The sequence below is a fragment of the Neodiprion lecontei genome, chromosome 1 (genome assembly GCF_021901455.1).
Source record: "Neodiprion lecontei isolate iyNeoLeco1 chromosome 1, iyNeoLeco1.1, whole genome shotgun sequence".
Taxonomy (NCBI): Eukaryota; Metazoa; Arthropoda; class Insecta; order Hymenoptera; family Diprionidae; genus Neodiprion; species Neodiprion lecontei.
The window spans coordinates 20,445,490-20,462,548 of NC_060260.1; the positions used below are offsets into that span (position 1 = coordinate 20,445,490).

A 17,059-nucleotide genomic window follows, 5' to 3' on the forward strand; every position below is an offset into this window, starting at 1 on the left:
TCAATTTCTGCTGTTCATGATGATTTGCCCAAGATTTTGTACGCCGATTCCATAATATCGATCAATCTCAAACACTTCCGAATCTTTAGCTTTTTCTTTACGTATACTTGACAAGTTGATACTTAATGATCATTTGCAGTGATGAGCGTCCTTTTTATGGGGCAGCTGTACGTATGTTTGTGTGCGCGCGCGAAGCCGTCCGTGTGCGTGGAGCAGTCCGCACTAGAACAATTACACGATATAAAATAAATAAAAACTTGTCGAACGAAATCTCAACTGCGTCTCAACCTTGCATCTCATCCTTGACTAATCTATAAACCAATTTAATCATGTTTTACATTCCGAGAGCGATAGTAATCCAACTCCGTATGACCTGCGGCTTTGAACGAACGCTAACTCAGATGTTGGTCGACCTTGCACTCTATCCTTGACTGAGTTCGCTAAAACCTCATCGTAGAGTTCACGTTACAGTTACGAGGTTCAAACGCAGCTTAAAAACCTTCGTCTTTGGGCATTGGTGTTCAGAATAGCACTTTATTAGATTGTAAAACGCGATTCAAATTACTATTACAAAAATTTGTTGGCGTAAAGGGGGACAGGCTTAGCGCAGAGTGACAAATACATATAATTTTCGATATTTTTTATGCAATATTGAACGTTCTACTATTAAATGGTATAAAATATGTGTATGTGATACTCAGATTACACATAAACAAATTCGAGTTGATTATATGGCCCACCCAGATAGCGTAGACTCAACCGAGTGTCGTTACTTGGTGTCACCATCTTCTAGAATATATCTTCATCTTCTTGGAGAGCTTTCGTCAGTCGATTTGGTAGAAGAGCCGTGATCGAGTCCTCCAATCTAGAACGATCTCATCACTAAATTTCGTTTTAACCCGACGAACACCGCTGACTCTGTATTCGAAGTAGGCTTCAAGGTCCGAAACTTTTTTCAACGGCAGATACGTCTCCAGCCCCGCAATTTCGTTTAGTTTTGAGAAGTCCATGATCGTCACTATTAATTCGTGTTTGCTCAAAATCTCTTGTGAGTTGATTTAGTTGAGTTCCAATTTCCAGTAGATGTTGAGCTTCTTCAATGTTCTAGATTTCCCGTTGTTGTTGTAGAGCACTTTTCATTTGCAGGAAGAACAGCTTTAGACTGGCGTTGAAGTTTTCCCTTTTAACTTTGATAACGTCCCCCACCACATAAATTTGAAATTTGATACGGAAAAAATGTCACGTGGTTGATATCAAACCGGCATCCGGGTAAGTGGATTAATTTTGGAATGTCGCGTGGTTGATAGCGTGGGAAAAGTATGTGAGGTGATTGATATTACACATCAGCAGTCTTATTGTGGAAAAACAATGCGGGATGGGTAACCGACATTCAGGTCGGTAAAAAAATACACGCCCCCCGCTGCACCCTCCGCCGTTGGCACGCGAGCATAATATAGAGACTTTGACCTTCGGTCGGTAAGATTGTCGGTAAAGCAGCACGATTTTGACTTTCGACCGACAAAAATTTTCGGTAAAGCAGTGCGATTTTGTCCGTTGACTGATACGATTGTCGGTAAGGTTGCACGTTTTTGACCTTAAGTCGGTACGGCAGACTGTGGCGTTATCGCGGAGAAGGGTTTAAGTACGGGGAGGATGTCGGCAACTGTCGGTAACAGGAATTTGTAAGTAGAACTCTCCTTGTATTGCTACTTGCTGCTTCGATGAGAGCTACATTATTGACATGAGTAACATGGCCATCTAATATTGAAAGGGCTAGATCGTCTTTACTTGGTTTAGCATACTTTTTAAAGTGATCGAACCATTTTAGGCAAATCGTTTCAGTTTCCTGCCAACCTGGCGGATGATAGACAGGAAACGTTTCGGGATGACATCCATGAATTAGTGCCACATTCTCTCTTTTGCGTGAAACAATCATTAGAGGCAAAATGAAATTCCCAGCTGCCTTACAATAAAATACACATGCAATGGTTTCTCCTCGTTTAGCCGATGTCAGTGCTCCAACCTGCTTCTTTCCTCTTAAACTAACGACTTTCGGCGTACAATTTGGAACAGTCGTAATGCTGGCTTTGTTATCATTATAGATTCGACTTGCCTGAAAATTATATTTGTCTAATAATTCAATTATTAAGTCAAAAAACTTGTTGACGATAGCTTTATTAAAACCAGAAACTCTGGCAAAAGATATTTCTCTGGCAATCTGAGTTTTAGTGCTCAAAAAAAAGTCGAAAAAACCACAAATCAAAGAGCTATTTATAAGCTCTGCACTGCCACAAAATGCAATTTTCGATCTCGTTTCTGTTACAAAATAAACTATTTTGAAAATTGGAGGGGTCAGCTTACCGGAAAGCTAGCTCCACCCCCCCACCCAAAATGACTTTTATCGACATCATTTTGACCACCACTGTTTACCAGTTTGGGTATGTAGTTTCAATGGTTTGAATACATATGAAAATTCAATAAAATTAGAATAAATAATAAATGTCGACATCACGTAATATTGTTTGTGAAAAAAATATGAGAATATCGACTATCTGTTTTAGTAGAAAATATGCTATAGTGTATAGACTCACAAGAGGGACTTGTACAAAAAAATTCTGATACATAGTTCAGGATAATTTCTTTACAGGCAATGGCGTTGGCGGGTGAAAGAGCTTGTTATAATACAGTAATCGCTTTTGGCAGTCAACTGCTACTACTCGGAACCAAAAGCCTTCACGCAGTTTGCATAAGAACCTGGACTGAACGTTTACGCCACTTAACACTGCAAGTAAGTGCTTTTACAAATCCCTAATCTAATATTACGAATTGGCAACGAGGGAAATGAATAAGAGGCCCAATGCATTTCGCACATGTTTACCAACCATACTCAAAATCGATTCGACATTTACCTTTGTACATATCATATGTATCATATGTAATATTAATCACCCAGTAGCTACTCTGAAAAAAACTAGCGAAATTCAGTTAACCTTCCGGATGCCGTAAGTGGTTATAATGCGATTTTTATAGAATAACATCTCGTTTTCTAACTTGAGTACTTGAAAAGTTTTGCTGGAATATTATTGCGTCTCCAACTAAAACATACGTCACAAACCGATGAAAAACATATAAACATGTAAAACCATATCCACATTATCTACTATATACTGTTCTAACCGCATTTTTCGTTGATATATAAGACTGCGTGTTCAGTTTCGTAAGAGCTTTGATTTTTGGTAATTGATGCTACTTGTATTATCATTGTATGTCATTGAAACCATTACTTTAACAGTTTAAATTTTTTTTGGTAAAATTTTTGGTATGTTACAGTCTGGGAAATGAGTTATATTCACCGGAGCTTTAGTTCCTTACAGTAATTTTGAGATAATAAATCTAAGAATATATCTGCCAAAAGACGAAATGATAAAACCTAATGCGCAAGTAATTTTTTGGATCCCTGAAAATATAGTCCTGACATAAACGCGATTAAATGAATTCAGTTTCATGAACTTCTAAAAAGCAAATATGAAATATGCACAGAATGAGTTATTTACCGTAGAGATAAGACACTTTGACTTAGTTGACCTTAACGTTGATTTGCACCATACAAAATTGGGTCGAAAGGAAAAAAATTCATTATTCAGTAACTTTATTTTTTTAATTCTATTTATTTGAATTGAGGTCAAAATTCATCTCAGAATGTGAGTAATAATATTGATAAATCATTTGTCGCTCGTAAGTGCCTATCGCTGGTTTGATTGATTTTCAATTCCATTCCTCGGTGCCAGTTTGTATCCAATCAGTTTCTGTGTGTCTGTTTTAAGGTCAGCCCTTTTCTTACTCTTAAAAAATAGATAGTGTACGATTTCTTCTAAATTTAATTTCACATGAAAAAACGTATTTTTGTAACTGTTTAAATTTTGTAAATCACAATTTTTAAATCGGATCACATGACCCATGAGGGCTTATATACATTTTAAGCGATAATTCTAAACAATAAATAACAGAACATCGCAGATATTCATGTTACGATTACAAGTAAATACATAAAAATGGTTTATGCTAAGAAATTCGGAAAGATTGGATTAATTAAAATTACTTACAAAATATTTTGTCATCCGTCAGGCTAAGGTATTGTATTCAGCGGAAGTGATTAGATCAAGTCGATACACAGCTTCACTATTGATTTTGATCAATGACAACAAGAGTCAAATTTTCAGAGGTGGGAACATAAGAACTAAATTAAATCATGATACAAATGACTTAGATGCTGAATATCAGATTTTCGGTTACATGTTATGTTGTTATTTCTACAAATGTTAATCATTTCTTTGATGTTTCTTTTGTAGTAATTGCTCTCTGTGATAACAACAGATGCATGATCAAAGTCAAACCTGTAACCTAACATTAAAGAATGCAATGCAAGAGCACTATTATCTGGATCACCACATTTAATTTTCGATCCATGTCCACTTATCCTATTTTTTAGGTGTTGAGAGGATTGCTCAATATGTATTTCATCACAGTCCAAACAGTCGATACGATAGACACTGTTGATTACATTGGCAATTGAAATTTGAGATATTGAGTAGCCAACTTTGGTCAGTGCTGGCTCGATATCGTGTGCCCATCTTCAGCCGGTGCACTCGCTGCCAGTGTACGGCTGTAATTATATCTATACTGGATGCCAAAGCTGGACCCGTGCATTATCCTCCGCGTTAGGGCCAACGTTGGACAGATTCCCTGAGCCAACGGCTAAACGTGGCGCGGGCTTCAATTCTGACGGCAACGTAGGACAGATATCGCGAGCCAACGTCGAACGTGGGTGGCATCGGCTGCAAATCTCATGCCGACGTTGGATAGAGATCGCACGCCAATACTAGAGCGTTGCTTGGGAAACCGCTCTACGGCCAACATTGCACAGATATCGCACGGCGATACTAAAGCATTGCTTGGGAAGACGCTCTACGGCCAACATTTGGCAGATATTACACGCCAATACTGGAACATTGCTTGGGGAGCCGCTTTACAACCAGTGTTCGACCAGTATTGTGTGCAGATACTCGAACGGTACATTGACTGCCGGTCCACATCACAACCGGACCAATACTGAATACCAATAGATAACCATTACATCGACTGCCATCATCGTGCCGATCTCTAGCCAACTAAAAAAGCAGTGTGAACCCATTAGATCGGTTTACAGATGTTAGCGCGATGCCGGCTCATTTCACAATGTTGTTTGCCGATATAAATTTCTGCACGGGAAGTAGACCAAAGGAATAGAGCAGAAAATGAGTGATTCTGTGACAAAAATACTACCAGGAAATACAATCCGTAGTTATATTCTGTTATGTCTTTGACTCAAAGCTATCAATTACAAACTTTTTATAAACAATTGAAAGCAAAAAATTGTGTTTTTTTCGTCATCCCCTTGTCATTCAAAATTAACGAAGCAATCTTGATACTCTGAATAGACGAGTGTAGAGAATCAAAAAACAAAGAAAATGAGCGCTAGAACGACTCAATCAGAATATTATTAACGGAGAAAAATCTGTAAAACTGGAAAAATCTGCGTTTTTTCAAAAATTGATAGCGCCGCCATTTTTCAAGTTGTAGTGCAGGCTCTCCGGCAGATAGTAGTGATTAATAGGTACTTGATGTGTGCACAACCCAGGCGTTGTCGAATAGTTGGTTTTTGCATGATTGCAATTAGTAGTTGTTTATGTACTATCTTGCTGCATTCGTCCAAAATGATCCGATTTCAATTTTCCAAACAGGTTTTGAAAGTAAAAGTATAGTACTACAAAACTTATAATCTTGTTTTGCGTTAGAATGCTGTGAAATAGATGAAAAATACTTGCAAACATGACTTGACATGGACGAGCGTGTGGAAGCGGTTGAGTGATGGGGATAGAACGGCAAACGCAGGGAACCGCGTATACATAAAGATTTATAACTTGTGCGTAGTGCGCTTGTATTACTGCATACATCCGCGCTTCCTCGTGTCTGCAATGCTGTTCTATCTCCACTGCTCAACCGCTTTCACGCGTTCAGCTGTTTTCAGTCATGTTTGCAAGCATTTTTCATCTATTTCGTAGCATTTTAACTTAAAATCAGAATATACCTTTTGTAGTACTATACTTTGTGACGGAAATAATCAAATCACCCGATCCGAAATCGTTAGGCAAAACGACGAAGACAAGTGTAGGAGCACAAACGGGCCGTATTGCGCCGGTGATCCACGACTCGCCGGCACCAAATTTTACCTAGTCCCGAACCAAACTAATATAGTTGTCGAGTAGCTAGCTGCATTAGGCCCGAGAATCGTGTGTCCGTGACTGGCGGCACGGCTAACGTTCGAGGAGTCTTTGATAATCTCAAGGAACGCGTGGGAAGAGGAGCGAGAATAGCGGGCAATTGACTCCTGACACATAATGTTATATGCCAAATAACAGTTTTTGCTACCTCAACAATCCGGAGTATAATCCCAATGCAGGTGGTAAAATTGAAAAATATTATCCTTGGTGGCACGCTTCACTCACACACCATTTGACAGTCCTTGACTTGGAAGACCTAGCACGTCGCGTTAACGGTGTGTTGATTGATTGACTGACTTACGAGCGTTGCTAGTTAGAGTTAGTTCGCAAGCCGTCTCCTTCTCGGCCCTTTCTCCATTCCGGGGTACGCAGGCTTCAATTTGTTCAATATCCGCACCTTCACGTTATAACTCAAAAAATAGCGGCATTGATGATTTTTGAAAAAATGCTGATTTTTCGGTATTCTGGCGTTTCTCCGTTAATGATAATGCAATGGAATCGTTCCAGCGCTAATTTTTTTCGCATTTTGATTCTCTACAATTCGTCTGTTCAAAGCATCAATATTTCTTCATTATTTTTGATTTTACACATGAAAAACAAAAAAAAAAAAAACAGCGATTTTAATGCTTTTAAATGTTTATAGCAAATTAATAAATGAGAGTTGCGAGTCGAAAACATAACAGAATATAGGTATGGACTGTATTCGCTGTGATAGCACAATCGGTATCCTGGTAATATTTTTGTCAGGTAAAAATCTCTGTTGCCTGGTGTAAAGATTTACTTGGCATCTCGCAAGTAATCGAATTGCTGACCAATCTCTGAGTTGTTTCATGTTTCAATCCACCATCTGACTATGTCTTGCCCCAGCCCGCTCATCACCTTGAACATCATTTTGTTCGATAGGCTTGTACTCTTCGTTTTCTTGGGCAACTTGAAATTCTTCTTGCTCATTTTCTTCAGCTTGATTATTTTCTTTTTTCACTTGATCAAGTGGCATTGTTCCTTCAATTTTGATAGGGATTATTGAGTGATTTCGCTGTCATTGAAAACTACATCTCCTGCTTACGTCACTCATCAAGTTTCAGGATCTTATTTTATAGTTTGTCGAGTCATTCTGATATCCAACAAATATTACGTTCTTTTCCTTCGGATCTAGTTTTGTTCGTAGTTGAGTTGGCATGAGTTTGTACGCCACTGACCTGAACATTCGCATATGTTTTGTACTTGGTCTCTTCTTCATCCAGATCTCGAACTGCGTAATATCCTGAGTTGACATGTTCAGTACATATACGTGATGTGTTTATTGCTTCCGTTCACATAGACTTTCGAAGTCTTGCCGCGTAAAGCATTGAACTTGTACTTCCTACCGGAATAAGACTCTCTCTCTCTCTCTCTCTCTCTCTCTCTCTCTCTCTCTCTCTCTCTCTCTCTCTCTCTCTCTCTCTCTCTCTCTCTCTCTCTCTCTCTCTCTCTCTCTCTCTCTCTCTCTCTCTCTCTCTCTCTCTCCCCCCCTCTCTCTCTCTCTCTCCCCCCCCCCTCTCTCTCCCCCCCCCCCTCTCTCTCTCCCCCCCCCCCCCCCCTCCTCTCTCTCTCTCTCTCTCTCTCTCTCTCTCTCTCTCTCTCTCTCTCTCTCTCTCTCTCTCTCTCTCTCTCTCTCTCTCGTGCACGACGGACATCCTAAACCGTTAATTATTTTTTGTGACTTTTGAGCACTGGGTACAAGTTGTTTTGATCTATTTCGAACAAATGCATCATTATTTTCAAAATAATAAGCCATAGTTGAAAAAAAAAAAAATCGGAGCTCGATGGACCCCCTCCAAAAATTTTGCATTTTTTTTTTTTTATTTACAAGTAATTGGGCATCCTTTCATTCACTTGCATGAAATAAATCATTTATCTCTATTAATATGTATGATGAAAAAAATTTATATTTCGCAGCAAATGGCCTTTACCAAAAATATCATTTTTAAAAAATCTTTAAATAATTTTTTGTTCGTCTTAAAAGAATGTTGCATACTTTCATTTAATATATGCTTAACAAAACTTCAACAATAACGCAATATTAAAAGAAATTATTATTTTTTAGCACATTTTTTGAACGGTCCGTCGTGCTCCGATCTCCTCTATATGGAGCTGTATTTTCCAACTATTTCCCTTTGCTTGCCAGGTACTGCATCATCTGTTGATTAATATACTCCCTCCCGTTGTCGGCTTTTGGTCTCTTGATGGGTTGTACTAATTTGTCACCACCAGGTGCTAAATTCAAAATCCTTGAATCGATCGAACACTTCTGATTTGTGTATTATAAAGTACACCGTGCGGAAGCACCCTAAATTATTGTCGATGAATATGACAAAATATTTTGCTTCGCCAAGTGATCCAACCTCCATTGGTCCATACACGTCACTGTGAAAGAATTTCCGAGGTACTGTATGTCGATTCACGAATTTCAGTTTTGCTAAACAATATTCTATGTACTTTGCCTATAAGTTGACAGACCTTACAAAAGTAACTGTCATTTGCCGTACACTTCACGCTTGGAACAAGTCCACTATCTATCATTCAGTTAAGTGCCCGCACGTTTGTTAGGCTTTTATGCCTTTTATATCACTTGCTACCGCGTTCGCTTCACTGTTCGTTATCACTTTGATAAACATCCTATATACATTGTTTTCTTGCCTGACCCTCTAAGCGATTAGTTTTCCTTCGGATAGTATTTTAATGTATTCATCACTAAATTTTGCTTCAAACCCTTTTTCGTATATTCACCCACGGAAACAGATTTTTATTTAGTTTTGGCACATACAATACATTTTGCAATATTCTGTCTTCTCACTTATTGTTTATGAGACTTGATTTTTACTGCGCCACAACCTTGAATTGCACACACATCGTTGTTTCCAAGAGTCACCATGTCGCGTGCACTCTAACGGTAATCACTTAACCATTCTTTTCTGAATGTGATATGTCGAGAAGCTTCAGTATCGATAAGCCAGGCCTTCCTTCTGTTCCAATCTGAGCAGGTATTGAAGCTCACCAATCGGTATATTTTATTTCGTTATTTCACCTTTATCAACGCTCTCTGCTGTTCTAGCAGAGGTTCTTGTTACCAACGTAACAGATTTCCCCATTTCTTTCTCGTCTCGGATTCTCCTCCGACATTTTCATTTGATGTAATCCTTTCTCTTACAATAGTAGCACACGATTCTTGTAGGCTTCCTTTCTAATGATCTCTTGTTCGAATCCTTACCTTTTTCCTTTTAGCTAATGTCATGACGGCTAGTACACTAGCTCCAGCATCATCTTGTCATAGACGATTGTTCTGTCTTATGAGCCGTTTTTGCAGCATCGATATCTGATACTCTGGGACTACGCTGTCCCAGGCCGTTATGAGCGCACTAAATTTACTGGGTAGGCTTTCAAGTATCTTTGCCATTACAGCCGAGTCGGATACTTTTTCTCCGATGTCTGCGCGCTGTCGAGCCATATTCTAAAGTTGTGCCATATACATATAGCATCACTTTTTTATTCGATGACATCTGGCACTCATTCAAATTTTGAAACATCAGCTTGTTCGATTCCGGTTTCTTCTCGTGGATGGTAACTAACTTGTCCCACATTTCCTCTGCTGTGGTGCACGTTATTAAGCATTCGAGTTTTGAATATTCTGTGGCTGATGATATTAAAAACATAGCTTTCTAATTATTTTTAATCCATCATTTTTTTACATACATACGCATGTATGAAAATATTGATATAAATTAGTCAGTAATATTCGTTTTTATCCTATAGGGTTGTAGAGATTGTAGAATACATGTATCCAGTCCTCACCTGTATGGCCTTGAAAGTCAGTAGTTTTTAATCTTTTCGTGACTCAACCGCCCTGACCACATCGACTCTAATTTCTTTTATCACCTGTACCCGAATTTGTATTTTGTGTGCATTTTGATTTACAATCTCCTTGCCAAATGAAATACTATATAGCGTTGACATATATCTATTTTCCCTATACTATAAAAATGGTTTTGAGATAAATAAATTAGCCGCGTTGGAGAACGATATTTTGCTGACGTTTCGTAGACACTACAGTTTATTACATCAGGTTTAACCCAACCTGATGCTAATTGCTTCATTACAGGGTGTCCCCATTTACATCAGAACTGCAACCGCACAACGCGAACTTTGCAGTTGACCAATCAGGCGTGTTTTCCTAATTGATTAGTCGGTCAGTGGAAAAAAAAACAAAAAAAAGTTCTTCAACGTGATTTCATCTCAGAAACCATAAATTACATAGAATCTGACAGCTGAAGCCTCGAAGGCTTTATTAGGTATGGTGTTAGAAATTTAAAGATAGTACTGTATGAAAGTAGAAATTGTGATAAGGATTCGGGATTGACGGGAAGAGTTTGAAAGTGAAAGAATATGTATGTATGGAATAAGTTGCGTCAAACTGACAAAGCTATTCATTTCAAATATGCCTGGTAAAGGAAAGACCGGTGATGGAAATGGTTCTTCTGGAGGAGGGTGCCCGAAGACGAGGGTAGCTGGAAGCGAACTCTAAGGGAACTTTCTTATTCGAGGGGTTCGAAGGGCTCTGTGAAGCTCTTTGGCTGTGGCGGAGAGGCGTCGCCTAAGGAACCCAGAAGGAGTGCATTTTGAGGCTGCTCCGACGCACTTGCCCCGTAATTTTTGCTAGGCCATCAGAGGACTGTAAGATTTGTAATCCTGAGTCCTCGATGCCCAGACACCTTCCAGGCCACTTGAGGAACATTCCTAAGGCCCTTAATCTTCAAATGATTGTTCTCACTTGTTCTGTTTGTTTACAAATATTTTCCCGAGTAAAGTCCGTCCTGAAATATTCTCAAACATGTATGGTAAGGGCATAAAACAAATTTAACCATGTGCCTGAAATTACTGCTTAGGTGACAGCCAGAGGGTATTGACAGCTCATATTAACAGCTCTCGCTTAGTTCATTATTGTGAAAAGTTGTGAAAAAAAAATTCAAATACACGATGGAGACACGGGAAGGAATGATTAGAAATTGTGGCACACGTAATACGTTATTGGCAAAAATTCGAAAATTACGTTATAGATGAAGAATCATATAACGTATCAATTAAACACTCAAAAATTATGTATAATATATTGAAAAAATCCGGTAAAAATGCGGAAGGTTATTGTGTCATCCTGAAGATGAGAATAAGTTAGGCCACGTCAACTATGAAAGAGTGACCCGCGTAGCGGCAAAGTCGAAGCAAGTACAGCGCACAGTGATATTATTATAATAATGAGGTAAATAAGCGAAAGAAAACATCAATAATTAAATAAATTTGTTCAATTATTATTCTACGAAAATCTCATTATAACCCCGATCGGCATTCAGTTACCATATGGTTAATACTTACATTTCCATACTCACCAAAATTACCATGTTACACTATTTGAAATTTAATTTTTAAATTTTAGCGGCGTTTCCCAGAAGCCCTTGCCTTGGGGCTTTCTTTTTATCAGGACAAAGGACAAGCTGTCGTAGGTTTGTGTGGTTCCAAGCAACGCCGTAAGCAGATTGCCCGTGACAAGGTCTGTGATGTTTTAATTCAGTACATGGATGACTTAAATCACTGCTCCGTCGAGAACTGCGCAGAAGTGGTGGAAAGCTGCGTGAATTTCTGCATACAATTAGAAAATACCGACTTATTATTTGGCAAACTGTGGGAACTTGTATGCGAAACAGACGAATTTAGAGGAAGCTATTTACGAGCACTTGAGGGCCCACTGTTGAATGGAAGTCTGGCTCCACGATTACCGCCACTTATCTCTCAACAATTAGTGACCTTGTATGAACAAGAAGAACGATTGGATTCATTACAGGCCATCATCGTCTTGCTTGACGTTGATTGTTTGGACATACATCAAGTAAATATAGACTACAATCAAAAGAGCATAATTAGGTTCTACTCAGTGGATGAAACAAATGTTGGCACTTTTTTCGATTTCATCGTACACTGAAACCATTTACTATTTTGAGATTAAGCACAAAATACAGTCGCACTCTACAGTAGTGACTGCCAACTGTGCAATATTTTATGTCCCCATCTTGATGTACAATATAAATTAGTGTATAGTCAACGTGAAATTCGCACATGAGCTTAATATAAGAATAGCTTACTGCACAAAGTTAACGCACAGGACGGCGAATGAAATTGGTGGAACGGCAATGCTAGAATGAAACAGGGGGAAGGGGAATGCTTCGAAAGATTAGCGGGCTGTACGATTTTTTTCGTGACTTGATGAATTATTCGAGTAGGAATCTTGAAAATGCAGGCCAGTAGAAACATCAAATTTTTGTCGACGTTTCAGCTCCAGATTTGGATACTCATTAAGACATTTTATATGTTATAGCGATTAAAGAAAACATCGAGCAAGTAATAATGTTTCGAAGTTCAGGGTATATAACCGAGTACACATATAAATTACTAACCTTAAGTTCAGACTATGACCGCATGTGTTTTGTTTTATGCAATCATCATCACTGAACAATATAATATAGTTGAATTGGACGGCACGAACACACTAGTCTAAACTCCGCTTTTCACACCATCACTGTAACAATATATATACATATACCAAGTGAAAAAAGCCAACTTGGTAAATAACGGACACCCTAATATACATGTTTCGTGAGAATGACAGATAGAGTTAGACTGCAATTAGAAATTCATTTAAAAGGAACAGAAGTACGCTAACCTTATGTATACGGATATAGATCGATTGACCGAAAGGGAAGATAGTTAACGTGCCATATTATTAACTACCGGCCATATTATTACTAAAAAAAATCGTTCATATGAAACGTGGTGAATAATTGCTGAGAACTATGGGTTTCTTTCATGATGTATCCTTGGTCTACGGAGTGCCGACGACTAAACTTCTGAGACTTTGGGCTTCTACTTGAAGGAGATTATCAAGGTTGAAGAATCAAAAGATATTTTTACTAACATATAAGAAATTAGGTCTTTTGCCTACCCGTTTTATGTTCTCTAAAATTAATCCTATTGTATGTATGTATGTAATATTTATTGATCCCCTTGGGGTTACAAGGACTTTCCTTTTCCTCTTCCTTTACAATATTTTTACGTGTTTTCTTAACCTATTGTTACCCTATTCTTACTTCCTACCTTATCCTTACTTAATTTCTAATTGCCTGTGCCCTGTGCCATTGCCTTGCCATTCCCTTACTTTCCCTCTTATCCTTTTCTTATTTTTTATCCTTATCTTTACTTAACCTTATCCTATTTTACCTTATTCTATTTCCTAAATCATCCTTATCCTAATCGACTTCCATTTCCCATTCATCTCTCACTCTTTCATTCTCTTGTACATCCCTGATCCTTTCCAATTCTCTCATCCAGACTTCTCCCACCCCCTCCTCACCAACATCTCCCTCACCACCTCCTGCCAGCTTTCCTCCCTTCTATCCCAGCCTACGCACCTTTCCCATACGTGCTCCCATGTTTCCTCCTCCCCCCCGCACACCCTACACCTTCTCTTTTCCTCTTCTTCCCAGTACCTTGCCTCCTTCATCTCGCTTCCTAATCTAAATCTTGCCACCCTTATCCACCTGCTTTCTCCCCATCCCTTTCCCAGATATCCTGGTATCCCTTCTCCTTTCACTAGCCTGTACCATCTGTTGTACCTCGATTCCCTTATTTTCTCCCACCTCTCTTTTCTCTGTTCTTCCCTCTCTCTCTCCTCTATTTCCCTAAACTCCATCTCGCCCCTCTCCCTTCTCGCGACTACCTCTCTACTTTCTGCTCCCCTTTCCGCAAAGAAACTTTCCCTTTCTCTTTCCCACCTCGATCCCTGCCTCCCAGCTTTTGCCTTGTCCCTTATCTCTTCCCAGCATCTCCTAGCTAACTCGCTACCCTCCCCTCTCTCCAGCTTCCTTTCAAAATTCCATGCCCTTCTCCCTGCCCTAATCCTTAGCTTCTCCCTCTGTAGTTCCTCCCTTACTAGATATCCCGGTGTTCTCCCATTCACTCCTAATGTCCATCTCAAAAATCTATCCTGTACCGCCTCGACCGCCCTCCACTCCCTCCACCCCCATATCTCCGATGCATACTCTATTACCGTCCATACTAGCCAGTCAAATAACCAAATCCTTTTTTCCCAATCCCTCCCAAACCTTCTTTTTCCTATTCCCCATACCTGCCTCATTACTACCCCTGCCTTCCGTACTCTCTCTTTCACCTGTGCTTCCTGTCCCCCATTGCACTTTACTCTATACACTAGACAGCTGAACTCTTTCACCTCCTCTATCTTTTTCCCTTTCCATCTCCAATCTATGTTTTTCCTTCTACTGCCTCCTTTCCTAAATCTCATAATCTTTGATTTCCCTACATTTACCGTCAGCCTTTTCCTATCCATATACCTTTCTAACTTCCTAATCATTACCTCCATTTCCTCTTCACTTTCCGCTAGTAACACTATATCATCCGCATAAGCTAACGTGCATACCCTGCCGCCGGCTAACTCCACCCCCCCAACCCTTCTCCCTCTCCCCATTTCCTCTTCTAAGTCCGCCAGCAGCAGGTTGAACACATGCGGACTGAGCGGACATCCCTGCCTTACCCCCCTCGCTGTCCAGAACGCCTCTCCTACCTTTCCCCCGCTCCTCACTCGACTCTTTGTTTCCTTGTAAATTTCCTCTATCCTTACCCTTAGCCCTTCCCTCACCCCTCTCCTTTCCATAGTCTCCCACAGCACCTTCCTGTTCACTGAATCGAAAGCCGCTTTCAGGTCCACAAAAAACGCCACCATCTTTCCCTTATCCTTTCCCACCTGCCTATTGATTAAATAATTAAGTACATATATATTGTCAATTGTACCCATGCCTTTTCTAAAACCCGTTTGGTTTTGCGGTATCAAGCCCTTTTCCTCTACCTCTCTTTCTAACCTATCCGCTAATGCCATCGCATACACCTTATATAGAGTTGGCATCAAAGTCACCCCCCTATACTCTTCTACCCTTTTCCCCTCCCCCTTCATAACTATCGGCGCTATCAATCCCTCCCTCCAATCCTCTGGCCAGCCCTCCCCCACCCAAACTCTGTTACATGTTTTCCATATCCACTGCTCTATTTCTTCCCCCCCATACCTCCATACCTCGCTAACTATTCCATCCCCCCCTGGTGCCTTTCCATCCCTCAGCTTTCCTATCACCTTTTTAATCTCTTCCCTCTGCAGCTCCCCTTCCCCGTCCCCCTTCCTATTTACCGTCTCCCCGCCTTCTGTTACCTTGCTTTCTACCCCGCCTAATAATCCCATGAAATACTCCCTCCACTCCTGATCTCCTATTTCTTCATTCACCCTCTTCCACTTCTTTCTTTCCCTATTGACTATCTCCCATACCTTGCTTTCTGTCCTTGCTTCCGCTGCTTCTTTTATGAATCCCTCATTTTCTTTCTTTTTCCTCTCCTCGCATAGCCTATTATATTCCCTTCTTTCCTTTCTATACGCGTCCCCTTCCCCCTCCCCCTTTCTCCATTTCCTTAGACTCTGCCTAACTTCCGCTTTTTTTCGCCTACATTCCTCATCCCACCATCCCTTTTTCGCTTCCCTCCCCCTCCCTCCTACATCTAAGGCTCGTCTAAACTCCCTTATTCTTTTCTCTATCTCTTTACCTACACCCACTTCTCCTATCCCCTCCCATTTGACTTCTGTTCTAAACCTCATCCTACCCTCCTCCGTCCAGTCTCCTCTACTAGTTCCCCCTACTCTTTTTCCCTTCCTTGTCCTAGCCACTGCCCCTCTCAACCACACTATTACCGGGTGATGATCCGAGTCAACCCTATCCCTAATCTCTATCCTTTTGACCCTATCCCTTACCTCGATGTCTCCTATAGCGTAGTCTATCACCGTCACCCCCGCCCTTCCTACATACGTAAATTCCCCCTCCTCATCCCCCTCTATGTTCCCGTTCATTATTGCCCATCCTGTCTCATCTAAAAATTGCACCAGCTGCCTACCTTCCGAGTTTATTTTCCTGTCCTTTGATTTCCTACTCCTTCTCTCCTCCTCTCCTTCTCCCCAGCATCCTCCCCCCTACTGCCCTGTCCTGGCATTAAGATCACCCCCCCACTAGCACTTTTACCCCTCCCTCTATCTCTTCTGCCCGCTGCTTCAATTCCCCTATCTTCTCTTTTAGATCCCCATTTACGTATATTCCTACTACTACCCATTTTTCCGCCCTTACACTTATTTTCCTTGTTATCATGCCCTCTTTTACCTCTTCCCTCCCTCCCTCCCCACTTACTATCTCCCTTCTTACCCCTGACAGCATTCCGCCTATTGCTCTTCCCTTCCTATTTTTTCGAACCGCATACTGCACTTCCCATTTATACCCTACTGGCAACTTATTTCTAATCCTTTCCCACCCTTTCTTTTCTATCCATGTCTCCATTAGAAATATTACATCCCACTCCCCTAGCCCCCTCCAGAAATCTTCATCCTTTCTCGCGAGCCCCGCCACATTCCAAAAAGCTACTTTCCACCCCTCCCTTTCTGTCTCGCCTACTCCCCTCTCTCTTCTCCTTATCTCCCTCCCCACCTGCCTCTGTCCCCCCACTACCCATTCCTCCGACTGCCTTTCCCTACGTACCCTTCCCTGTGCTTCCATACTTCCCTCTTGTCTTTCCTCGCTTGCTGACCTTTCTCTATCGCTTTCCCCTGCTTTTCC

General features: G+C 40.5%; 1 protein-coding gene across 1 annotated transcript in view; it reads left to right on the plus strand.

Annotated features, from left to right (window-relative positions):
• The window catches only part of LOC107224482 (vacuolar protein sorting-associated protein 8 homolog), a 165,528-nt gene that overhangs the window by 85,013 nt on the left and 63,456 nt on the right, over nt 1–17,059 (plus strand). The window contains exons 7-8 of the mRNA XM_046732629.1: nt 2,648–2,788; nt 11,788–12,237. Coding sequence (XP_046588585.1) covers nt 2,648–2,788; nt 11,788–12,237 — 591 coding nt within the window. The remainder of the gene's footprint in view (nt 1–2,647; nt 2,789–11,787; nt 12,238–17,059) is intronic.